The following is a 27,757-nucleotide window of genomic DNA, read 5'->3' on the forward strand; positions in this document are numbered from 1 at the left end:
CAAGCCTTTTCGTCTTGGAACTCCATGCAGCCCATTTGATGCCCAGTTTCTTTCTTATGGTGGAGTCATGAACACTTGCTTAACTGAGGCAAGTGAAATCTGCAGTTCTTTGGATGTTGTTGTGGGGTCTTTTGTGATATCTTGCATGAGTCATTGCAGCGCTCTTGGGTTAATTTTGCTCTTACTTTGGCAGCTTCTGTTGATGATATTATTTTGATGCTCTTAGCACTGGATGCAGACAACTTGCAGTTTGTTGTCATACTGACCATTTGAAAACATCAAATCATACCTTTTTACTTTAGTGTTCTTATGCATTTTTTTCAAAAATTTGTAAAAAACATTTGCTGTCACTCTTATTTATTAACATACAGATGAAAACTACAGATAAACAATACAAAGATATTCAGTATCTGTGCTCTTAATTATAAATTACATTATAAATTACATTATAAATAGTTTTCATTACATGTTGGCATGTTGCAATGTAATATTCCCCACTATGCATTCAGCACTAATTTAGCACCACGTGTGTTATGAACAGCCGTGGCAGTGGGGCAGGACAGCAAAACCACAGCAGACAATCAGAATACAACCCCTACTGTTCTGGAGTAGAAGAGAGAGTTGCATGGAGTGCGGTACCTTCAAGAAGGTAAGCGTTTTTTTTTTTTTTTTGCAGGAAAAGTAATTCTCTTTGTTTCCCATACAGGAACTCCTGAAGAGTTTGAGGATGACAAAACTCCCTGATGCCATTTCACGCTGCAAGCCTCCTTTTCATTATATGCAGTTGGGCGTCTTTCTAACTTTCTCATACAGCCACCATATAATTTCTGTTGCCACCAACTGTGACTAAACCTCAGTTGATACCATGCAATTTGACCTTGCTTAGTCTTTATTCTACCTTATGGATTTGCCTCAATGATGCTTCACACTGGATGTCAACAAGCTTGTTAAACTGAAAATCAGTTATGTGGTCCACCTTTTTTCTTAAGAAAAAGGGAAAAATTAGAAAATAACCTTAATGCCTTAAGGGCAACACAGTTTGGGCAACATGCAGGGGCAACATGCAGTTGCATGTTAATCACAGTTCATAAAAAAGACAGGCTATAAATGTATTCCATGCATTTTTTTTATTAAAGTTTTACAAACATTTGTTGTGGTTTGTTACAAAAAAGATTCAGATTTTGAATTCTATAAGGTGGTCTTTATGCCACTCAGTACAGCCTAGTTTACCTTTGCTTGTATTTAAATATAGGGTAAGGAATTCCTGCTTGGTATGTATGCTCATATTGGTAAACATTGTTACCTAAACTCTGCTATATAGTCTACAAATGAATAATGTATTCACAAGTATAAAACAGTGAGAAATGTGTTAAAATATCTTCTAAAAGATATGTTTTGATGTTACACCTAACGCCCCAGCTGTGCCAGTAACATTTGTGGTTTCAAGTTGTATGTGAAAATGTAGGTCTCTTGCTGAGTTCTGCACATTCCTTACATGTAATAATACATTATAAAAGACTGGCAGTGTTCCTTTTTATATCGATAGGCACTAATCAGGCACAAACATACCATGCCAAAACCTTCTCTCAAAAGTCCTTTCCTCAAGAAATATAATTCTTTGAAAACAAAAACACAACTACTTTCACATACACAACAACAACAACAATAACAACAACATAAAACAGTACCCATTTCCTACAGTATTACTTATAAAACTGTTAAGTACACATAAATATATGTTTTAATACTGCTTGGAAAATTGGAAAATGATTTCTACTTTGTGTCACATTTTTTCACAGGCAAACACAATAACCATGGGTGTGAAAATACAGAAGAAGAAGAAGAAGAAGAAGAATATTTATAGCCACATTTAGTTTAAAATATTAAACTGCACTGTCTTGGGGAAAACAGAAAATTATAACCTGTTGGTTTTTTTTTCATAATGTGCACAGCTTGTAATAAGAACCAGTAATTAGACAACGGTATGCAAGACATAGAGACTTTCTACTTGCAAAAAAGGAAGTGTGCATATCTGAAAAAAAATTTCATTCATAACATTTTATAACAATATTCAAAACAGCAATAATACACAGAATATTGTGGGATAAATTTATAAATGTAAAATTAATATCCAGATTTTAGATATTTCTGTAAAGCTGCTCTGTGATTATGACTTGCTAGAAACACTATAAAATAAGACTAAATTGATTTGAATTGAACAGTGTTTTACTGAGGGGGGATTAAGCTGTTGTCACCAAACCACCTAAAATGAGACTTGCTTTTGTATATTCAATTATTCCACAAACAGAATGCATTTTATGTATTTATATAATTGCACAGTATAAATTAATTATTCGGGCTTAGGTGAATGGACTAATACATATACAAATAGCAGTTATACTATACTATATTTAACTTCCCTTATGCTGACAAATCCAAGATTTCTCCTCCTATTTTTATTTTAATTCAGTATATTACTGTTTTCCTCATTATATTTGAGGATCATAAAAACTACTGCATAAGTGCAAGAAACTTGCTCTCTTCTGCAAGGGTAGTCAGGAGGGAGCTCATGTTTCCAATGGCCATGTTGGTTGTACCAGGAGTCAAACTATGAAGTACTGCTGAGAGGTGTGGTTTTGTAAGGCAAGAGAAAGTCTGTGACAAACCATGAAGAACACTAGGACTGATGACATCAGAAACAGGACTGCTCTGGTCAAAGTTATCATCCATGATGGAGAAAAAATGATAAAAATTATCCTGAACACTGTCATCTGGGCTGATTTCTACTGTGCTGGTCACCTGATCAGCCCCAGGTGACATAAGATCTTCCAAGGGTTTACAAGTTACTCCAGTCTGAATTTTAAATGATTCTATATGGCAGTGCTGAGCTCTGAAGTTTGAAGACTTAGCAGGGTCAAAGCACTGCTCGAACACTTGCTGTTTCTGCATGGAAGAGCATAAGTTTGATTGAAGTGTATCTTCTATTTCTAGTTTAAATCCTGAAATGTGGTTGGCAAGTGAACAGTTAGTAATATTAAATTTTTTAAATCTTTGGTAGGTCTGTGTATTGTGACAACTGAAAATCTGTTGGCCAGAATATTCTTGTGATTGAGAGGAGTATTGATCCACATGCTGGCTGGACATTGCATGCTGGGATTGTAGAGAGACCACAAAGGCATGAGATAAACTGGATTTTATTGTTTCATGCGGGAAGGAATTACCACTTCTTTGATATGGAATTTCAGAGCTACGTTGAAGCTGTTGAATTTCTGACTGACTAGCTTGAAAAGGGCTACCAGGTTGGATGGGACTCAGGGCATTTTGACAGTTGTGCTGACCAAAGTTATATTTGACTAAGCTGTTCCTTCTTTTGCCATGGCAGTTCCAATGTCTAGACTCTACTGACTCTACTTGGCTCATTCTGCAAGATATTGATTGACTTGAATTCGCTTCTTGTCTATGTTGATTTGAGCATTTGTGTCCAATTCTCAGTTGTTTTTTTTGGTGAACAGTACTCCTCTGAATAGGGTGTTGTTTGTTTCTGAAGTTTGAAGGGAGCTGCTGTTGTATAATCATATTTTCAAAATGACCAAACGGAAGGTCTACTGTTTTAATTTGTTTTGGCCACCACTGACACCTCCCTGGCTCCTGAGGAGGTAAACAATCTGGAATTCCTGAGCTGACCTCATTCCTCTTGATCAGCAGTCTCTCTTTATTGGGACTTTGTGTTTCATGTGCCGCATGTTGCTGTGAAGGATTCTGTGTGTTTTGCACCTCCTTGCTATTCTGGGTTAAATAGCTTTTGTGAAATTGACAATTTATGAATTTTTTCTGACTGCAGGGAGCTCGATAATCCTCAGGATGAATGTCATCATCCCTAAATAACAGAGCCTCATCATGCTCCATGGCTAAAGCTGATTGTGCTGATTGCTTCACAATGCTAGGAAGGAAAAGGGAGACCTGACCACTCTGTATATTGCCCTCTAATTTGGTGTAGTTTTGTTGGGTTGTACTTCTACCAACCCCTCCTGGAACATAATTTACAACCAGAGAGGGTAATTGTCCCATGTTGTTCAGGCTGCCAAAACGCTGTACCTGAGGACTTTGATAGGTATTTTGTTCTCTTGGCCCTAGAGAGTCATTTGCTCTTCTGTCACTATTGCTTGGGATTTCCCCTGTATACAGTCCCCTCTGTCTGTATTTACTGTGACTGCTTTGTCCATCACTACTGCAACATGGCCTGAGTAGTGTTGGCAATACGATCTGCTTTGTGCCTTTCACATCCCTGGACTTAGTTGTTTGAATTTTATAGCTCACTTGTTCCATGTGAGACAAAGGTGTTGGAGGGGGCTCACCAGTTGCAGCTGCATATGTTGCTTTGAGATGATAATGCTCTGCTGGTGTTATGTTCAGTATACCTCTTGATCCCATCCCATCTCCTCTCACACCTCCATTTACACATCCCCAGGATCCTCCAATGACTACCCCACAGGAACCACCACCTCCACCATGTACGCTAGCCTCACTGGAGCGACGTGAGGCATCAGTGGAGATGGGGTCATATGAGTCAGTATCACTGGGACTGTGCAGCTGTCTTTGCTGACTGTGGTTAGACTGTGAGGCTTGGCTCGAGCAGCGGCTTGAGAAGCAGGGAGAGATACTTAGGTAGGCTGAGCTGGTGGCACTGCCACTTCTTTCACAGCGATCCCGTAAAAGGCTCAGCATTGTCAGCTCTGTGCTGGATGGCTCAGGATTTAATGAAGGCTGAGGCATTGGTTCACCCCCACAAGATCTTTTGAGTTTACCCAAGCCTAGAGTTCACAGAAAAACATAGCCATGTAAAGAAAGGTACAGCATTACTTACCATTACATTTACCAAAGACATCTGCATTTTATTTACAAATATACCATAAAAACAAAGTAAACTTATCTTGTGAACAGAGATTACAAAGAGTACAAAGAGTCAGTAGTGAAAACAACAACAACAACAACAACATACACAGTGTGAACTTATACAAAGTCTCACCTTTCCCTGTGAGGGTGGGGAGACTGTGGACTTTAGAGGGTGCAGTGTGTGACAGATGTCCCAGCCTTGATGTCTCTCCATTTACCTGCCTGAGCCTATCCATCTTAACCTGTTCCATCCAGCGCAAGGGCTGCCCTAGGCTCCTGTGGGACTGTAGGGCTAGAGTAGCTGCTGTGGCTGTAGCAGTGGATACAGTAGAGACCATGATAGAGGAATAACCCTCTTCTCCCTCACTGTCCTTCTCTTCATCCTTCTGTTCAAACTCCTGGTCCTCCACCACCTCCTCCTCCGTAAGGCTAATAGAGCTCACAGTAAGTTGGACTCCATGGTTGAAATGGGAGCTGCTGGGGGACTGGTAACTGCTGCATGGAGACTGACTGCTAGGGCTTGGCTGAGCCGTCTGAGAGACAAGATATACATGAATAAAATAAGTGTGGCAAGCACATGTAACAGTTAAACCATGATAAAATATGAGCTCTTCTAATGAAAAAAATAAAAGCATTCCAGGAAAACAAGATTAAAATACAGTGATGAAAGGCATTTGACATGGAATTGATGAAAATTCCATTGATGAAATTTATGTTTTTTTCTTTTGGTCAGGGCTGATTTAGAGTCCTAACACATCATTTTTTTTTGCTTTCTAAAATCAAGATTCATCTGTTCTGGTTGCTTTAGTTTACTGGCTGTTGCCATGGTTTAAGTGGTAGCATCAAGAGGACAATAATATTTATTGTACAGTGTGATGATATAGTAGATATAGAAATGCAATCCTTATATCAATAAGGATATCGTTGCTGTCAGGCGGAATCCTCGTATCTCCAAAACCGTTATTTTTCAGGAAATGAAAAAAACGCCGTACCTTATCTGCAGTGCACAGGGTTTAGTCCGCGTTGCAGTGGATTGTCTTGCGCTAAATTCCTGTCCTCAGACAAGCACCAGAACTAGCGGGGGTCAAGATTTTTTTTTCTTTGAGCCCAGTGTTTTGAAGACATTTACCTCAGAAGACGTGTTGATTCGTTGCGACTCTTCTTGAGGAGAAATATGCCGCGAATCTCTCCCGCGGAGTGAGGAAGAGGTGGACAGTTGAAGTGTCCAATGGAGTTAAGAGATTTGCGCTCAAGCTATTTTCAAGACTTTAGATTGGTTAATAACTTGTAAAAATAACAGACCCACGTGGGGACTGACCAATAGTATCGATATGTGAAAAAATATGAATTTGACAAAATTTGGACATACGAGGTTTCCGCCTGACAGCGACGATATGTTTTTATCAGCAGAGCATTTCCATTGACTGGCTTTGAAGCAGTGATTAAGAATAAATACAGGTACAAGGAAACGTAAAAATATAAATCCTATTAGAAGTCAGTGTATTACTTTACTTCTGATTTACAGAAAATAACATAAATGATGTACATTCTGATGTCATGTCTGCTAAAGGATGAAATGATGAACTGTATAATGATACCACACAGAGATGGGTAAAAACAATTTTTGTATAACCTGATGATCTCTAATTTGTGAGGAAAATACGAGGTATGTCAGGATGAATATAGCTCTAATTCACAAGGATATCATTGCTGATCATTTATCAAATCTCACCTGATCACCCACTGTCCTTAGAAAGAGGACAAGTAAAGCATGATGCATTGAATGAAAAAGACATTCAGTTATTATACATGCCATTCAGAGCAAAGTTGGCATATATGTGAAATAAGTGAAGAGTTAGAAAATGAGGGATAGCAGGTAAGTATGTAAAGTTAATATATGTCAAACACAATATCAGATCTGAAAAACAATTTCTTTAAAGAGGTCAATAAGGTAAATACGTACACTTATTAATGCCCGGTTACTTATTTCAGAAATAAGTAAAATGGTTCACAAAATAAACAATATGAAGTGATTTGAGTGTGAAAAGGTGCTCACCATGGGCTTCTCTGTCTTTATTGACTTGACTGGCAGACAGTCATTTTGTTTTGAGGTAGCATTGTTATACTCCTTTTGGTCAGGAAATGCTTCAAAGGTGCATTGCAATTTTGACAACCGGCCTTGTCCATTGGCTACAGGCTCACGGGTATGAGCCGGGGGTCGGGTATAAACATCTCCGCGCTGTTTCTTAGTGACATGGGCCTCAGGACCATGAACAGTTTTTACATGTTTGCGCAGAGAGCTGGGATCAGTGTAGCGTTTGGTGCAGCCGGGTATTTTGCATACATAGGGTTTCTGAGAAACATAAAAATAAATTTCTTCATGATTTTAAAAAGACAAGGTAAAAAAAACAATAAAACCTGTATGTTTTATGTTATATATTTTATAACGTGATAAACTAGCAAACGATGGGTGATTTTAGACCTGTCCTGACTGGGGCTTCAAATATGAAAATACTTTCTCCTTCTTTCTTTTCTACTTTTGGCTTTTCCCTTTAGAGGTCGCAACAGCCAATCATCAGTTTCCACCTAGCTCTATCCTTGGTATCCTGTACTCTTGCATCAATAACTTCATGTCCTCTTTCAACACATCCATATATCTCCTCTTTGGCCTTCCTCTTGTTCCAACGTTAACAGTCATTATTCTCAGACCTATACTCCTGCTTTTCCTCTTCTCTCTCTGCCTACAAGTAGGTCCTTCTGTAGGTCGACAGTGAAGGTGGTGGTTGTAGTCAACCTGGGCCTCGACCGATACTGTATGGAATTCACACTGATGACTTGCATGCTTAAATTTGCTTAAATTCACGCCAGATGCCCTTCCTGATGCAACCCTCTCTATTTATCCAGGCTTAGGACCGGCACAGAAATCACTGGCTTGCAACCCCTGTGGCCATATTATGAAAATACCATAATGTGTTATTTTAATCCTCAATGCATTAATGGACATCTTATTTCTTTAACTGCTCAATTGTTCTATTTTCCAGAGTATCAACAGGCTAAAAATGGAAGTGTGTATGTACCTCATTGGAGTGGGTCCGATTCTGATGCTTGGCACGGTCTGATGCATTTGAGAAGGCCTTGTTGCAGCCTTCATGCTCACACACATAAGGTTTCTCTCCTGTGTGAGAGCGCAAGTGTGTCTTTAAGTTCTCCAGTCTAGAGTAGGCCTTGGAACAGCCCTCAAACTATGCATAATAAGAGAAAAATGGACTCATAAGTATCATGAACCTTACGCACTCTAAATAACTGGGACACAAACTTACTTTTTACAGTCACTTTCAAATTATTGTTAGATAATAAACTTTTTCCTAAATATTTAAAAAACATCTCTAAAGAATCCTTTTTAAGAGAAGTACATGCTGGGCAATGTAGTTTCTCACCGTGCACTTGTGTGGTTTCTCGCCTGTGTGCCTGCGCATATGTACCACCAGCATGTACTGGGCTTTGAAGGGCTTCTGATCTCGAGAGCACTCTTCCCATCGACACACAAACTCCTTCTTCTCTCCATGTATATGGTCATTGTTTATATGCTTAATAAAAAAAAAGAAGGTTAAAGATCAATGTTTAGATCAGAGAGGTAGCTGTTAACAGTAAGCTAATTAGTAAGTAGACAGTAAATAATTTAACACTAGTTTAATTATACACGTTGATGGGCAAGCATAAATATCTGACAGCACTGACAAGGGCTAAATTGTGTTGGCTAGATGACTAAGTCCATGCAAATTGTGGGGTGTTCCTGGTCTACAGTGATTAGTACCTGCCAAAATGTCATTGTAAGCATCAGAACTAGACCATAAAACTATGGAAGACCTAATCATGGTTTTCTTTTACACTGTGAAGGTGGATGGTACCAAGTTGATTCCACTAATTGTTATTACCAACCCCCTGAGTTCGTCATCATAATTTCCAACCTAGTTGTTTATCCAGACAAAGCATTAATTGTGGAAAACTTTAATATTCATTTTGATAATTCAGAAGACTACCTAAGAACAGCACTTAAGTCAATCAGTAGGGGTTAATCAGAATGTAACTGCCCACCTGTGATGGAACTTACACTCCTGATCTGATTCAACCATTCAAATTAAATATAAAATATATAGTCACATTTCCACAGACTGAATCTCAGACCATTAATTTATTAACTTATTAATCTTATTTAAAATGTATCTTAGGTATGATATATGCACTTTGCTACATTACTGTTTAAGACTTGGATTTATGTCTGTTTCAGCAGATAGGTTTATCAATAGACCCCCATGAATAATTGGATCACAATCTGTCCATAGAATTGACAAGGTGACTAAATATGTACAGTCAACATTTTGCTACTGAATGGATAATGTAGCTCCACTTGAAAGAACAATAATTAGAGATAAAAAAAAAAGCCACCCATGAATAATGTTCACATATGTACATGTACCTTAATATAGACCACTAGGAAATTAAAACATAAATGCAATTAAAGTAAATTGGGACTATTTCATGCAGCTTGGAAGGAATGCCTCGTGAGATTCAGAAAATCTCTAGATGATGCATCTAGATGAGTATATCTGTCCACCTTTATTGAAGTCAACAGAAATAACCCTAAATTTCTATTTAATATTGTAGCAAAATGAATTAAGAATAAAACCATGGTAAAAAAAATGTACACCTTCAATATGCAGGAGAAATGTCTTCATGAATTATTTCACTGACAATATAAAACATATCAGGCAAAGTATTTGAGAGTATTCATTGAAAATTAGAGTCTTAATTGAAAATCTGAGAATTTTAAACCTAGTCCTGTAGATATTACTATGTCAGATAAGCAATTGGAAGGTTTTACTCATCTTAAAAGACTGATTTAATTTCAAAAATTTCATCTTCAAAATCACAGATAAAATTAGAAACAATCAAACATTTGCATTGGTTATTTGCCTAAATATTTGAAACTAGCAGTTAACAAACCCCTGATTAAAAACCTGAGCTTGACCCCCTGTCATAATAAATCATGCCCTGCATCAAAATAGGCATTGCCATAACAAAAGCTCACTCAGGTACTGCTGCACATTGAGTGTTTCATAGGTCAGTATTAGTACTTTATTAACATTGCAAAATTTTAACTGGGTGCCAGTGCATTGTGGACAAAATGGAAGTTATTTTCCTATCTTCTGGGTCTAGTTAATAGCTGCTGCATTCTGGACTAACTTGAGGTAGTTTAAGCTTCTACTTAACATCCAGACAGTAAGGAAAGTATTTCTGCTTCATGTTGTCAGGATCCAGCCTGGACCTTTGGCCATGTGCCTTTGTTTATGTTCTGTGTCACGTGTCTGCCCCGCCCTTGTCTCTTCCTCCCTGCCTCTGCACACCTGTTCCTTATGTCTAATTGTCTTTTGTATTTAACAAAATCCTTGTCCTTGGTCTCGTCTCCTGTCAAGTCTTGTCGTGTCTTTGGTTGTGTCTTAGTGTTTTTTGGTTAAATCCGTTTATTTTTACGCTATCCTGCATTTTGGTTTGTTTTTACCCCGCAGTGCTGACAGAAGGATTCCGCCAGACTCAGACCCAGCAGGATAGCCTCAGCCTGGACCGGATCTGTGGGAGTAATTTTTTTTCCAGACTGTTTTTCTGACCTTTTTTCCCTGGAATTTTGTTGTTTGTGTGACATCGGTCCACATCTGTTCCGGTGACGAACAGATCACTTCTTGCCAGCGGACGATGTCACCGGCTCGGTTTTGTTTTTTGTTTTTTTTCAGTGCCCTGCGACATTGCCCCACACCTTTCCGGTGGGGGATGTTGCTTCACTTCCTGGTTTTCCGTGGAGCAAAGCCGCTTCACTTCCTGGTTTTCCGTGGAGCAAAGCCGCTTCACTTCCTATCCACGGCGGTGTTGCAAAAAATTTTTGCCCCAGGGCTATTTTTGTTTATTTTTTGCTCTGTGGTGGAGGATTTTTTATCCGCCCTCCCCCCGTTCTGGTTTTCGAGACGTGGAGCTGGCCGCAGTGTGTCGTGGTTGTGCTCGGCCATTCTGCTCAGCTGTGGACATCGCTCGGCCCTTCTGCTTGGCTGTGGACGTCGCTCAGCCCTCTCTGGCTGCGCCGCTGTGTGCCTTGCTACTCCCACCTGCCTCGCCGTGTGCCTGCCTCGCCGTGTGCCGTGCTCCCCCCACCTGCCTTGCACACCCCACCTGCCTCGCCGTGTGCCTTGCACACCCCACCTGCCTCACCGTGTGCCTTGCACACCCCACCTGCCTCGCTGTGTGCCTTGCTCCCCCCACCTGCCTCACCGTGTGCCTTGCTCCCCCCACCTGCCTCACCGTGTGCCTTGCTCCTCCCACCTTCCTCGCTGTGTGCCTTGCTCCCCCCCCTGGATCTCGTCGGGATAGTGGTCCCCTCGGATATGGTTTGATATGGGATTGGCGCTTCGGGAGCCGCGCCTCGAGGTGGGGTACTGTCAGGATCCAGCACGGACATTTGGCCCCTGTCAGAATCCAGCCTGGACATTTGGCCATGTGCGTTTAATTGTTCTGTGTCACGTGTCTGCCCCACCTCTGCACACTTATGTCTAATTGTCTTGTGTATTTAACCATGCCGCGTTACCTATGGCGGTAAGAAATCCTCGTCCCTGGTCTCGTCTCGTGTCAAGTCTTGTCATGTCTGTGGTTGTGCCTTTGTTCCTGTTTTGTGGTTTTTAGTTAATAAATCCGTCTATTTTTACGCTATCCTGCATTTGGGTCTGTTTTTACCCTGCAGCACTGACACATGTAATGCTTTTATATTTCTTAACTTAGCAATTTTTGGCAACAGAGATAAAAGAACCTTAGTAATATTATCTAGGAGAGCTTTAAATGAAAGACTGGAGTCAATAAGCATAAAAGATCTTTTACTGCCAAATGAGTTACTCTGTACACAGAAAACTTCTGGCTGCATGTTATCCTAGGACAAGAACATGAAATATGCATCCACTGAAGTCCTTTACACATTCTTCAGTCTTTATTATCTGGTGCCTCTTATCTGGATTTGCCGAAACCTATAACTGTGTATCGTCAGCATAGCAGTGTATGCTAATACCATATTTGTGAATATTTGTAACAAGAGGTAGCATATATAAGAAAAAAGCAGTGGGCCTAAAAGAGACCCTTGTGGAACATGGTATGCAAAATGAAATCACCATTTCCATTTATAACTGATAACTTTCAGTCAAAATAGACCTGAGCCATGAGAGGGCTGTTTAGTCTATCAACTAGTACAGTAACTAGTTGACCACACCAGCAAGGAGACTCAACCCTGATCAGAGGCCACTAGTAAATTTCCCACAGTAACCAATGCTATGAAAAGACAAACATTTCGTGAATATTACTCCATGCATGTTATTCCTACGTAGGTGTGCAAATAAATATGCTATACAAATTGAAAAGAATATTTGCTTTACCTATAGCCACTATTTTATTCTATTTTCCTCTTATCCTAATCCTAGCAGATGTAGTGTTGGAAGTTCTTGTATAACAAAAACAATAGAATTAGCCTTGTCATTCCAATAATTCCAAACAGGACACTCTGAGATTTAAGCTGAACTAAAGAAAATAAAAAGATGAATATTGTGTGTGCAGTAATGGATATTGCCCTTCTCTCCCATACATTGTGTGCCACTACTGTGTATGTGTATATACTGTACATACTTGTTCTACACACTATATATAAATAAATATATATATATATGTATCATAAAGGCACAACATTGGGCATTTCAGGAGTTCCACTGCTTTGCATTTCATGCCACAACAGAAGCAGTACCCTTATCATACACAAACTGGGTAGCTGGCAGAACACTACCTTTAGGCAAGGGACAAAGAGACAGAAAAGAAAGGGAAACAAAAACAGGGTGAGAAAAAAAAAATCTCAGAACCGTTTCCCATACATACAAAGCAGGATAGGGGACAGAGGCAGGCGACAGTGAGAGTGAGAGAGTGGGATTCAGGAAAAAATGAGTGAAATGTGCTGGTAGAGACAGAGAGAGTAGCTCATCCTCTATTCTTCTTCATGACATGAAGGCGACCAGCATCACTAGCTTCTGTCATCTTCCTACCATCTGCCCAAACTTTCCCAGAGTTTGAATAGTGCTGCAGGAGTTTGTTATTGGTTTATGTGTGAGAAAGAATGACTGTGAGGTGGTGGACTGTCATTCAAACCTGACCCTACTTTCATACCCTGGCTCTGTTTCTGGTTACTGGCCTTGTTTTACCCCAATGACCCGATTTTAATTTTAATTTTAGCATAATATTGAAAACCCTGAGGCAACTGTTCTCATAATAATTAATTCTTAATAAAATGTTGACCAGCTCAGAAAGTACTATAGCAAAGAAACACCCAATGTATTCTTCCTTTAACATGTATATAATATACCTATAATGTATTTAAGCAATAAATAAAAAGAATCTGATAAATCAGGTAATCTTACAGGGAGATCAGTAAGATGACATGACATCTTGAGCACTAGCCACTTTTACTGGGAATGTAGTTCATATATGCAAAACTGCTCCAGGATCCAGGAAATTGTGAAATGAGAGATTATGCAAATAATCTTTTAGAATTAACGTGTGCTCCATGTCTGCAATTATTCATACCCTTTCTCAATAACCAATGGAAATGCGTTTATTTTTCCACTACAACTGCCAAACAGTTTTTAAATTTCTTGACAAGATTTTGGCACATTTCCACTAGGATTTTGGACCACTCCTATTTTGCATATTTGGACATTGAAGCTGGAAGGCTTCCTTGCCATCACTCTGGACTTCAGCTCTTTCCACAAATTCTTAATTAGATTCAGGTCTGGACTTTGGCTTGGTCAATTCAAAATGCTGATATTTTCTACCTACCATTTCTTGACCACTTTTGCGGTGTGTTTTGGGTTGTTATATTGCTGGGAGGTCTACTGCATCCCCAGGCCTGATGTTTTGCTTCAGTATATTAATTTAGTCTTACTTTTCCAAGATTGCCTGCTATTGGCTGAAAACTACCCCTAAAACATTATGTTCCCACTACCATACTTGACTGTGGGGATGTTGGCCTTGGGGTTTAATGCTTCTCCATTTTTCTCCAAAAAAATCCACCACCCTCAGTCCAAACAAGTAAATTTTTTTTTGGCAAACCCAAGAATCAATGGCAAAAAGGCTTCTTTTTGATCCAGATGAGCTTTGCAAAGGCTCTGCATGCTTTTCTGTGCCTGTCTTGAATAAGTGAACTCCACTTAATGTCCACGGAGGCCAATATTGTGAAGTTTTTGGTGGTGAGCCTTAGAATTATGGCTTTGCTGGTGAGCCTTAGATTCTTCTTAGGCTCCCACACTACCAGTCTTGCAAGTGAAGGGGTTACTTTTGGCTTCCTACCAGATCCTTTAGATCTTTTTTTTAACAATGTGAAACTCTTTGAACTAACAATAATTGATCTAATAATGCTTTGCACAGTAGCCACTGGTACTTGAAAACATTTGGAAATATATCCTTTCCCTTTCTTGTAAACATCCACAATGCACAACCGGAGTTTGTCACTACGCTCCAGAGTTTTAACCATGAATTGACAATGACCAGAAACTACAAATAGGTTTATCAGCCATTCTAGAACATGCTAGAAGTTACCAGAAACATTTAGAATGGTGCAGAAGACTGCATTTCCTGACAAATTTGGGATTAGTTCTGGGAAATGAATAATTTTGGACATGGAACATTTTTTAAAAATGTAAAATATTAAGCAAATATTTTTCATTAATATCTCTTGACTATGACATACCATTTTTGCCCACTTTCTTGTTTCATTTCCTGTCGGAAGTACCAAATAAAAATTTATATTAACTCAAACTATGTACACTTTTAAAATTTATATATATATATATATATATATATATATATATATATATATATATATATATATATATATATATATATAAAATTGTAATTATATACTATAATTGGCTAAAATTGTAATTATAATAAATATTGACAGAAAATTAATATTAGTTTACTCTAGAGTTAAAGGATATTTTTCATTTTTCTTTATTCCTAATCTCCCATCCCTCTCCCTTTTCTTCTCTGTCCCTTGCACAGTTTAATTCAGCGTTGTATGATCTGTCTGATGTGGCAGTGGCACTCAATAACTGCATCAGTGGATGAACAGAGAGAAGGAGACTATTCATGTCCCTTAACACCCACTTCTACATATGAGTCTGATGCAGTCATCTATGATGTATGAGGTTACAACACTGATTGCAGGATGAGCAAGGATGGTAAAGAAAGGAGAAAGGAGTGGAAAAGGGTTTGACACTAATGTTGTAATGGCCAGATGTAACAGCCCTCATAATTGAAAAGATGGTACTAACAGAATCCTAATAGACTGAAAAACATCTGTTTTTCCCTCTGGGAGAATACTTAATTGATATATGTTGACCCTACATCAGAGTATTTCCTTTTTCAGTTAAGGCTACAAGAGAAGCAAAATTGGTATTATGCACTCTTCACTCTGTGCCTCTTAACTCTCAGTCCATTCCAGAAATACTACACTAAGTCTTTGTGTCTACAAGTAGAATATTCTACTTAATACACTAGTTAATAGAACTGTTCTATTAACAGAACTGTTAATATAACAGAACTGTTCTATTAACTAAAGTTTTCTGCTGTAATGTAATAAATTATAGCCCAGGAAATAATAGACTGTTAAACACAACAGAAAAGTTGCTTATGTGCAAGTTGAACTAAACTATGTGAAGTATTTAAAGTATTTAAAAGTAATCTCTTTATTCACTTGTTATACTCTGGTCCAAAAACTAATTTTTTAATACAAAGGAACTATAAATATTTTGTCATGCATAAGGAAGTACATCAGTACATTAAAAGAAATCTGGGGATGCTGCAGCACCATAAGAACTTTTCAATTTAAAATTAATGAAATGTATTTTGCCCAGTTTTCTTTTAGTCCAACCCATTACCTATCAGTCACAAAACTATTCTTCATCATCATTATAATCATGTTCTAATTTTTAATGTAAAATTAAAATTACTGAAAATCATCATTAAGACAGAACCCAAGCAATGCTAAACTACACAAATTATCTTGGGCCAACATATAGTATATGCTGGACTTGGGTGTCTTTTTTTCACTAAGGCTAGACTATTTAGACCTTTTGGACTAATGCTGTTGCCTTAAAAGTTTGTACTGTATATGCCACAAAATGTATGATCAAATTAAAATGGCATAAAATAACCAATATATCATTCTGAGGTTTATTTACAAACCTAAAGCAGAAAAAATGCTCTGAATACCCTCATTACTGAACCATTTTATAGCCTCTTTAACAAACCTTAAACCCATTTATATTGTCTGATTATGATCTGTTTTCTGAGCTGTCCTGCCTGCCCCATTAAAATGCAGCCATGCATGAAAATAGCCTGTTTACAGGCTATTTCCTTGAAGCGGGAAAACCAACAGCCTTCGGATTTATCAGTCACACTAATAAATCATACAATCCTTTTGCATGTCAGTCACTTAAGTATTCTGTGTGGAAAGAGCAGAAAAAGAAGCTAAATGGGATGTGAAGACTGGGGAAAAAAGAGTTGAGTGAGAGGGAGGAGGGTTGGGTGGAATTGGCATGTGTAATTCTGATTTGCCTTTTCATCTCTGTCTAAGATACTCCAGACTGATAAAGCATCTTATCCTAAAACTGATCAAAAAAGGGGAAAAAATCCACATTTAACAAATTAAAGGCTCTCTGCACCAGCCGGAGGGTATGTTAAGGGAGAAGAGAGGTCTTCCCACCCCCACCAGTCTTTCTTTATCTCTCAAGCACAAACAGGCACTGAGAGATAGTATTCCGCTTTTACAAACCCCCACCTCACCCAAACTCGCCAAATGCTAAACATTGATGTTTTATTTTTATATATATTTATAATATACTTATAATATATATATATATATATATATATATATATATATATATATATATATATATATATATATATATATATATATATATGTGTGTGTGTGTGTGTGTGTGTGTGTGTGGGGGGGGGGTGTCACTCTCATTGAAAAGAATATAATAATGTCTTCTAATAACGTCTAACTAATGAAAATTATTATAGTATGTGCTATTTGTGCCATATCACACATTCTTTCATGCAATGACAGTAACTTTCATTCACTGAAGAAAATACTTGTAAAGTAAAAAGATCTGTACACTTCAAAATAAAATAAAAAGCATAATAAAACAATTTGGTCATGATTAAATATACCCTATGACTGATGTTCTATTCATTTCCACTCAATGTGTGCATTTAGTCCTTAATATACTTTAGAAATCCTATTTTGATGCCATTATATTATTCACTTAACTTCCAAATAACCTAAGTTGATAAGGGGAAAGGTGACAGTTTAGATAGAGAATATAGTGCTGGAAATCACAACCAATTAGTATAAAAAATGTTTCATTATATTAATTATTCAACTTTTATAGTTATTATATTGTTTGAAAAGTCACATAAATCCAAACCTCAACAACTCAATAAATTCAGAAACCTTTAAAAAAAAAGTTAGATTAAGTAATGGAAAATATGTACTGTGTTCTGTCATATTAAAAAAATAAAAAAATAAAAAAATAAACAAATATCTGACACTGTTAAGTGTTTTAGGAGTCGCTGTGCTGTTCATGAAGTATTCATAAATATAGGTGCTAGCATCTCTAATCACAGTGTCTGAATTTACAATTAAGCAGACTCATATTGCTATGAAGGCAAAACTATAGTCCTGTGAAGGTGCCCTGTGTGGATGCCCACAGATTTACTTAGAACATGTCCATTAGAGGGCAGTGTTGCATGAATCACACCACCATTTACAGAAAAATAGACAATGACCAAAAAATGTCAAATCAGTATGTCAAATCAATCAATTATTATCTTAAACTTTTACTCGTTTTCCAAAAAATATTACTTATTGTAATTTTATATTAAAAATTTTACTGAACTATTATGCTCAAGCCAAATAATTTCTAAAGCAGAAAATACTTCATCAAAAAACTTGAGACAATAGTAAGTCCAAATTACATTTTTCATTTAGTAAGATGCTCATACCTACAGAGGAACGACATTGATGTAATGTAAACATCAGGATTTAGTCCTCATCATAGCACAAAGACAATACTGGTAAATGGCTTGTTACTGGCCTTGTTGTTGTCAGATCTTAGGGCAGTTTTTGACACCATTGATTATACTATTTTAATTGATAGTTTAAAAAAATTGTTGATGTTAAGGGAACAGTTCTCTCCTGGGTCAGGTCTTATTTGACTGATTGTAATCAATTCATACAATTAAATGGTGTCCTCTCTAAGCATTCTAAGGTTTTGTTCAGTGTTCCACAAGGGTCTGTTTTAGGCCCATTGGTTATATCCTCATATGCTACACCTTGTTGAAATTATTCGGAAAGATGGTATTATCTTCCATTAATTTGCTAATGATAAACTGTTATATGTTTCAGCAAAGCTAGATGTGAGACACTAGTTTATTAAGAATGAGGAATATGTAAACAACATCAGACAGTGGATGCTTACCTACTTCCTAGTATAAGGAAGTATGCCTAATTGCCTAAATGAGTCTTCTGATTATAGAGTGGTGACTTTGGATAACCTTTCTATTTCTATCTATGTGTAGCAGTAAAAGACCATGGTGTGATTATTGACTTAAGTGTTTCATTTAAAGATAATGCATACAATATCAGTAGGGAATACTTCCTTCATCTCAGAAATATTGCTAAGACAAGAAATATGATGTCACAACATGATGCAGAAATACTAGTACATGCATAAAAAACTGTAGTTAGTCCAGAATGCAGCGACTAGAGGTGTAACTATGTAGAACCAGAAGATATGCATATCTATCCATACTGCATTGGCTCCCAGTCAAATTTCACACTGAATATAAAATACGATTATTGACCACATTAAAGCCCTCACTGGTCTTGCACCACAGTACCTGAGCGACCCTTTATTTTTTTTAATGATCCACCACACATCGATCAAAGGATGCAGGCTAGTTGTTGGTACCTCAAGCAGTAACAGCTACAGCAGAGGACAGAGCTTTTTCTTACAAAGCCTTGCAGTTAGTGTTCAAGACTCAGACCAAGTCTCAGTTTTTATGTCCAGGCCTTTTGTTTAGTCAGGCTTTCTATATATAGTTTTTCTTAGGCAAAGGAACAGATCTAAAGGTTTCCTGGGCATTCCTTAATGTTTGGTGTACTTTCATGCCACTCAGGTTTGATTGAGGAATAGGTTACAAATTCCTCAAAGCTATTTTTATTGGAAATGTTTACTGATATCAAAGGTTCACTCAAGGGAAAGGACTATACAGGTATTTACATTTAATATCATGTAAGAGCTGCCAGCTGCAGTGTGATGCAAGGAACAAGAAATGACAATAATTAAAGATATGTAGGGATACATCAAGAGAATTGGTACAGAGACATACTGCTTTGTAGATTAACATTATTAACACTGATCCCTGATCTGTGTGCAATGAACTTGCAATGCCTAATTATTAGGGCTGATATGTAATTAATGAAGAAAGTGGAAAGTTTGCATGTAAGCTGATTTAGTAATACATCATCAAGGACTTTTCATAGATACATAAAATACATGCACTCACACATACATACACAAAGACACAGACTTGTCATTGTGTGGCTCTTACATTGATATGCAGCTAATTAACACAATGTTGAACCTAAACTTTAACCCCAGTAAAAAAAATAAAAGCTGTGTTTTTGTAATAACAAACAAAAAAGAAACATGGGAATTTAACCACAAGGTCAAAACTGTCAGATGTTCCAATCCTTGTGGAATGATTTTGCCCCCACGAAGATATGACAGTCTGTGTAGTAGAAATCTTAACTCAGTAAAAATAAATGTCACCATTCTGAGTAAGTTTGTGCAGTGGGTCAAAAGTGGAGCCTGAGAATATTTTTATGCAGCAAACACAGACAAGCAATGTGATAGAATTATGCAATGTACCAGTGCTAAATATCAGCACTATTTCATGAGCTATTAAGTTAAACTAAACTTGTTCAAATAACAGAAGACCATTCCCAAAGAAAATGTGTTCAATTCACTAACATGGTTCACAGCAGTGTTCTGCAGTCAGCCACTAGAGAGTCTCAGATGGTTTCACATTTAAATGCCTATTACAATGTCCTCAACCATATACAGTTGTTGGCTTGCCCACACAAACACACACACACACACACACACACACACACACACACACACACACTCACACACACACACACACACACACACACACACACACACACACACACACACACACACACACACACACACACACACACACACACACAACCTATCCACCCACACGTATGCTACAAACACCCCCATTGCTTTCAGAAATAGTGGCAAGAAGTTGTCAAGGTCCTCAAGCTTTGAGCACAGACCTTCAAATGTGGGAGGCAGGCCATTCCCAGCTCAGGATATCAATTATAGATAGGGGGTAGCATGGCCGCTTCGGATTGCCATGTCAGAGTATGGATAGACAGCTGTGGAAAACTGAAGATCTTTCTATCCGATGTGCGCCTGTGTGTGTATGTGTGGAATGGTTAAAAGGGAACTGTGAGTGTGTTAGGATGAGAACTGAGAGCTTAAAGAGGGCACACAAAGGCAGTTTTTTCACTGGTGATGAGCTTTCATGTCATGAGAGGTGAATGTCTTTCCACTTGCTGCCCCAGACTGGATATGCCTGTGACAAATGGCATGTCTGTACTAAAGACTGTTTTCAAGGGTGTGTTATGCTGTGATCCTTGTGATTACCTTGCCTACATTTAGATCAGTGTATGAAAGTAGATAATGTAAATGAAATTAGGTAAGGCAGAAACCAAGACAGAGTAAGACAAATGTGTGTATGTGTGTGTTTTCTCACATGCACAAGCTGTTCCTGGGTGTCAAACTCTCTGCAGCAGTTCTCCCAGTGGCAGTTAGTCTCATACACCACCTCTGGCTCTTGTTTCCCATCTTGCTTATCTTCCTCCTCTTTCACCTGGGTCATTCCTTCCAGATGATCCTGTACCAGCATAATACAGTCAAAAGAAAACACATAGGTATTTTGGGCAATACCTGTATGGACAAGTGATGCATGATATAAAATACTGAAGCCCATTTTTCGATAATGATTCATAAATGTTGACTATAAATGTCCAAATTGCCAAACAAGTCGATTTGTTTAATTGTCTGGTATTGATTTTTATTGGAATATTTTGTATTAACAGGAAATTCATGGTGTTATTTTACACATAATTTAGCCTAAAACTGTCCCTATAGTACACAATTTTAATTTCAGAAGAAAGTCATAATTTTATTGACAAGAATCTACTGCAGTGACCTGTACAAAAATATTATAAGCTTTGCAGCTGGGCATGCATTAAACCTTATCAAAAACCAAGCCAAATGCCAGGCATACTTCAGTGTTATTCCAATAATCCACATAAACCACACCATATTTGCCAATCATTACTTTCTTGAGTTCTGGAATGTAAATGTGTCATTAAGATCCCTGTCAATAAGCAGATACAAAAGTAGGATTGTAACACAGTGCCAATTTCTGTATATGTATCTGTTAATTGCAATAATAATAATAATAATAATAATAATAATAATAATAATAATAATAATAACAACAATACTTATTATTATTATTATTATTATTATTATTATTATTATTATTATTATTATTATTATTATTGCTCACATCCTGGATATGATAAAAAAGGAGCAGAACTAGACCATAAAAATGTTTGAAAACTGATGACCCATTGCTGACAGTATTCAACACTGCGCCTTGAGTGCATTGCTGGATTTTACAATGAATTTATGAAAATGTGTTATGTATTTATGTTTGTGTGTACCTGCACACTATCTGCACCAGGGCTGGGAGGATCGTCATGAGGCTTGAGTTTGGATCGTTTGTTTTGCATGGGGTCTCCTGTACTGGTCACTGCAGACTCACTGGTGGGTTTACTCTGAAACACACTCACACACACACACAAACACACACACACAGAGCATTGTGTTTAAAACATACAAGTGCACTTCTGAAACTAGTCGAAAAAAAAAAGAAAAGCAGAATCTCCTTTCAATTTGCTATTTAAGCAGGTTTTTTTGCATTTAGTACTAATGTAAATATGTTTCAGGATATATTCATCAGTTAATCAGGACTCAAGAATAACCTGGAAAAATGAACATGGTCTTTCAGAAATTCATAGTTGGTGCATACAGAGGTATTTGATACAACCCAACATATGCCACATGAAGATAAAAAAAAATCTAACACTACCATCATCTAAATATAATTACATGTGTAATAATATAATAAATATTATAATTAAATAAAGTTCTGAACCCATATATTACTCTAGACAATACCAGATAAATTCATTTGCAGTTACTTCAGTAATATCATTGCTCAACAGTCCATTAGAAGACAAATAATATCAATACCAATAGGTCTACCACTTTCTCTATCTATAATGATCAATGATTACAGTAGGTCCTCAGTCTGTTCCCATTAATTGTTCTTTTATGACCATTCAGGGGGACAAATTTGAGGGGGCCACTTGTATGAGTGGCATACTCATGCTCCTGTGAAGAAAGACTGTCATTAAGAATGAGAGAGTGTTCTATCTGCCATAGAACCAGATCTAAAGTCATCAACATGGCAACAAAATACAATTCCGATCAGTATAAGCACAAAATCTCCTAGTGCTCCCCACAGTATTTTATACTCCACCACAATCAGCAAGTAGATGTTGTAAATGTGTCAGTCCTTCCGAAAGTTGCACAGTAGATCTGGCTCTGATTAATAAAGGAAGCTTTGTCATGAACAAAATGTGTGTTATTTCTCAAAGGGATATATAAAACCGCAAAACTCTCAGTAATGTCCCCTGGGGTTTGTGTGAGAAAAGGGCTACCTGCAATCACATTCTGCAGTCATACGATGCTGATGTGTTTAGGGCACGTTTCCATACACACACAGCAATAAACAGTTCACCGCTGATGCTGAGTGCTAATAAATCAAAAATTTAATAAATAACAGTGGAGAATCAGTTCCATCCAAATTTTTTTTTTGTTTATGGAACATGAAGTGAAATACATATTTTGTATTTAAGCAAGATTCACTAAACAGTTCATTAGGGGTTATGAACACAATGGAGCACTTACTTGTATGTCAGTGGAGATGATGGCACGCTCTGTGGGCCCAGGTCCTGAAGTGGTGATGCCTGCTATAGGTCTGTGGGCAGTGAAGGCAGGACCAGGGTGGATGAGAGGGGGACTGTGCCCAAAAGTAGAATGCACAATGCCAGGAGGCCGGCCAATTATCTGCTGATGCATTTGCAGTGCAACTGGGGTGGGAGGGTAGGAAAAACTCAGTCCAGGACTAGGAAAAAGGAATAAGAATAATAAGGATTTTAAAATATAGTTTTTATTGATTTATTTTATTGTTTATAATGAATAACAATTGCTCAATTGTTAAAATCTTGTTTGTAAAAAATATAATTTCTAATAAATATATTATATATTCAATATATAAATTTTGTTAAAGGCATTCGTATGGTAACATTCAAATTAAATAAGATTTTCCAACAAAAAAGAAAAAAAGAAAATACCAGGTGTTTATTAAGTACATGTTGAGCAAACAGACATAAGAAAGAAAACAGTTAAGAGGATACAAGAGTATGGTAAAGTAAGTAAGTCTGAGAATACAACAAATCAGAACTATAATCTCAGACTTACAATTAACTGTAGTGAAAATAAAAATAAAGAAGTTGTATTTAAATAAAAAAGTAGAGACAAGCAGAGATGCAGTAAATAGATTTAGGTTTGTTTTGTATCTGTGAGGACACAAATATTTCTTGGGACTATATAAAGTCTTATCTTACAATAATTGTACAACACAATACAACACTGAAACACTTTACTATTCTTAAGCAATTTAATGATTAAAAATCAACCAAATTGAAAATTGTTAAAAATTAGCTTACATTTCTTAATCTCAGCAATGATTATTTTATGTTTAAATTAATGTTTTCTGATCATATTCCATTTAGATGCTAGTACAATGCAATCTAAAATTATTTTATATAATATTTGATTGTGATATTTAAAATAAGCAGCTAAACTGGATGTCTGGATCCAATGGCAGGTCCCTAAGGCCCAATTCATTGTGGGCTCCTCTGCCCCCTCATATGCCTCATCTTATTATTTTCAGAGATGAAATCAATGCAGCTAGACAGTGCAGTGTGCTGTTCACTGTCTCATCACTCATCAGTATGTGTCCATGCACATTCCAGATATGAGTGATCAGCTTTCCTAGGTCAGTGATCAATCGCTTTGGATGGGGGTCAGGAGCCTCTCTGTCTCCCTTTGTCTGCTTTGGGTTTTTTGTTTCCCTTAGGGCTTGTAGATTCTTTTTTCTCTCCACCCTGATCATGTAAGGAGGTAGTCTAATAGGGTTAGTGACACAACACTAGAGTTGTATGCGTGAATCTTAGACCCATAAACATCAAATAGACATTAATATACATATGAACCAATAACAAAAAATACTTCTATGATTAAAATCCCTCTATAATGTTCATCATTAGCCTATATATGTATATTCTGCAGATAATACAGACATTGTGTATTTTTCATGAGCTCAGTAACATTATTCTGCTGCATTTCCACAGGATAAAAATGCTGAAAAAATACATCATCAATACAACACTAAAAATACATCAATACACCACCAGACCAAATTTATATTTTAGCACTATTTCTCACAGAGTTTATTGACCTTTAGTAAAAAGAATGTATTTAAACATATTAAAAAATAATTTAAACAATAATCATATAAGGTAAGATTTAATAAACTAAAATAAATATATAATTTAAAAATCTCAAACAAATCAAAATTTAATTAATAAAATGCAACTCTCTGGATTTCCTTTCACATTTATTTTACAAAAAGTTGGTGGGAAAATGAAAAACATTCCCTTTTTGCCAACATATACAGTACTACAAATAAAGGAAGAAATTAGTGTTAGGTCTGTGCTGAACTTTGAGTTTGCCCTGACCTATTAGTTCCTCTGGAGCTCTCGGTTTCACTATTATAAATTGTTGTAGAAAGGACAGTATTTACATTTACATTATTTACTGTCCAGTGTCACCCAAATGAGGATGGGTTCCCTTCTGAGTCTGGTTCATTTCAAGGTTTCTGCCTCATATCATCTCAGGGAGTTTTTTGCCGCCGCCGCCTCGCACATTAGGAATAGGGATAGGTATATAGTATTTTACATTTTAAATTAATATTTTGAAATTAATTTAAAACTTTAATTGTATATAATAATTTGTTTATTTTCATTCTTATTTTTTCCTTCTTCTTATTATTATATATATTTATTTCTTGTTTTTTTATCTCTTCTGTTTCTATACTGGTCTGAGTGGAGATGCCCTTACGACACCACCCACCATGTCATCAGGAGACTTATGCACAGACGTTATCAGGAGTGCATACAGGCATGTGGGGGCCATACACACTATTGACTGTCATTATGAGTTACCTTGATGAAATTAAAATGAATTGTTAAATCAGCCTGTAATTAGTTTTTTATTTATTTTTGGTCAGCCTTCTCCAGCCTTCACTGGGTAATGGGTTGATGATTTTGGTTTCCATTGATCAGATTCACATCATTTTATTCTTAACGTAGCACTCAACTCAATTGAACTCAACTTAACTCAACTCAAGCTTTATTGTCATTCTTCCATATACACAGTTTATGTGAGGAACCTTGCTTGGAAATTCTCTTGGAATTCTGTATTGAAAATACATTATGGGGTGTTCTGGCAGCATGTTCTCATCACTACTCACCTTTTTCTAATTGACTTATTAATTTACCTATTTATTTCCTCCCCTTTGCTTTTCACTTTGCGGCATCCTAATCTTTTTCCTGTTCAGCTTAGTTGGTCTTTTTTCTGTTTGTTTTGCCATGTACATTTCCTGGATTTTGTTGTTGTCCTTTTCCCTATCTGTGTTTTGTTAATAAACCTGCATTAGGTCCTGGTTTTATTCTTGAAGTCACTTGCTTTTCTGACAGTATACAAAAGAACAAAATGCTGTTACTACAGACCAAGGTGCATAAGTAGTGAAGTAATAATTTTAACAATAAACAATAAACAGTAGAGAATAAACATAAATTAACAGTAAACATTTAAGCATTATAGAACTTATGATGTATAAATATGGGGTAGGTGTGAAGTATGGCTCAAATAGATTACAGGGACCACAGCCTGGTTCAAAAGGATGTTAAAAATGTCCGTGAGGATGCCCTCCAGCTGGTCAGCACAGTCCCTGAGCACTCTCCCTGGTATGTTTTCAGGGCCAGCAGCTTTCCATGGGTTGGCAATAGATATTGTCTTCCTCATGTCAGATTTGGCCAGGCAGAGCACCTGCTCCTCAGGGGTAGGCACAGAATTGCATGCTCGTGTGGTGTTCAGAGCTTTAAACTGTGCATAGAAGTCATTTAACATGTCAGAGAGATGGCTGTCACTGTTGATAGCATGTGATGTGATTATATAGTCAGTTAGGGCCTGGGTGCACTGCCACATGTGTCTGGGGTCCTTAGTATCACAGAAGTGATTGTTTATTTTCTGTGCATACTGGTGTTTTGCTTTCTTGACGGCTTTTGAAAGCTGTGCCCTTACTGACCTGAGAGGTGCTTTTTCTCCCATCTTAAAGGCAGCATACCTTGGATAAGGACACATACCTCACCCGCCAACCACGGCTTCTGGTTAGCTCATGTGGTTATAGTTTTTTAACAGTGATATTCCCTTATGTACTTCTATATGTAGCTGGTCACAGAGTCAGTGCATTCTTCTAGACAAATGTGCTGGTTATAGGTGGCAGCTTCCAATAACATGTTCCAGTCTGTACTCTCAAAACCTTCCTGTAGGGCTGAAGTGGATCCTTTTGGCCAGACCTGGATTGTCCTCCAAGCTGGCCTGGTGCTTCATCAATTGCCTGTATGCTGGGAGTAGGAGCGCACAGAGATGGTCTGATTGTCCTAGGTGGGGGTGAGAAATGGCTTGGTGTGAATCCTGGATGTTTGCATAGAATAGGTCCAGTATGTCATCTCTTCTTGTGGCTGATTGTTGATGTGATGGTAAAACATTTGTGCAACAGTTTTGAGTACATAAATCCCTGGTAACAATGAAAAAGGCAACTGGGTAGGTTGTATGTTGCTCACTAATACTGTATTGTGCAGCTCACTCAGTGCTTCATTATCATTAGCTCTAAGATTTGCGCTGGGAGGAATTTACTCTGCTACTACTATAATGGCAGTGAATTCCCGTGGTAGATAGTACGACTGGTATTTTTCCACTAAAGACTCCAGCTGTGGTAATCAGTGAGTAGCAACCTTTGTAGTATTGATACACAAGTCATTGTTAATGTATATAAACACCTTCTTCTTCTCTGTTCTTACCAGAGGTCTTGTTGCACCTTTCTGCATAGTTCAGATAAGCACACATCAATTCCTTGTTTCAGCCTGGGTGTTCTGTCAAAGTCTGTGGTCATCCATTTTATTGTGAAGAGAGTGTACATTAGCCAGTAATACTGATGGAAGGGCTGGTTGGAAATGGTTAGCTTTCAGCTTCGGTTCCTGTTCCTCTCACACTGCTTGTAGTGCTTCTGTACCCGGGTTAGCTGAGTCACTCAAAGCTGTGTGAGTGTTTTGTCCGTGTAAAGTCCTAGAATGCGT

At 37.4% G+C, this 27,757-nt stretch overlaps 1 protein-coding gene across 2 annotated transcripts in view; it reads right to left on the reverse strand.

Annotated features, from left to right (window-relative positions):
• Nucleotides 1–1,112: 1,112 nt before the first annotated feature.
• Nucleotides 1,113–27,757, reverse strand: part of gli3 (GLI family zinc finger 3) — a 131,283-nt gene continuing 104,638 nt past the window's right edge. Inside the window, exons 8-15 of one of the 2 annotated variants that reach the window (XM_060861473.1) lie at nt 23,181–23,397; nt 21,869–21,982; nt 20,887–21,027; nt 8,331–8,480; nt 7,971–8,135; nt 6,950–7,246; nt 5,027–5,426; nt 1,113–4,811 (exon numbers count right to left, since the gene is read on the reverse strand). In XM_060861473.1, the coding sequence (XP_060717456.1) occupies nt 2,512–4,811; nt 5,027–5,426; nt 6,950–7,246; nt 7,971–8,135; nt 8,331–8,480; nt 20,887–21,027; nt 21,869–21,982; nt 23,181–23,397 (3,784 nt within the window). In that variant the 3' untranslated portion in view covers nt 1,113–2,511. The remainder of the gene's footprint in view (nt 4,812–5,026; nt 5,427–6,949; nt 7,247–7,970; nt 8,136–8,330; nt 8,481–20,886; nt 21,028–21,868; nt 21,983–23,180; nt 23,398–27,757) is intronic. The other variant, XM_060861474.1, reaches the window with a different exon arrangement.

The sequence above is a fragment of the Tachysurus vachellii genome, chromosome 25 (genome assembly GCF_030014155.1).
Source record: "Tachysurus vachellii isolate PV-2020 chromosome 25, HZAU_Pvac_v1, whole genome shotgun sequence".
Lineage (NCBI taxonomy): Eukaryota > Metazoa > Chordata > Actinopteri > Siluriformes > Bagridae > Tachysurus > Tachysurus vachellii.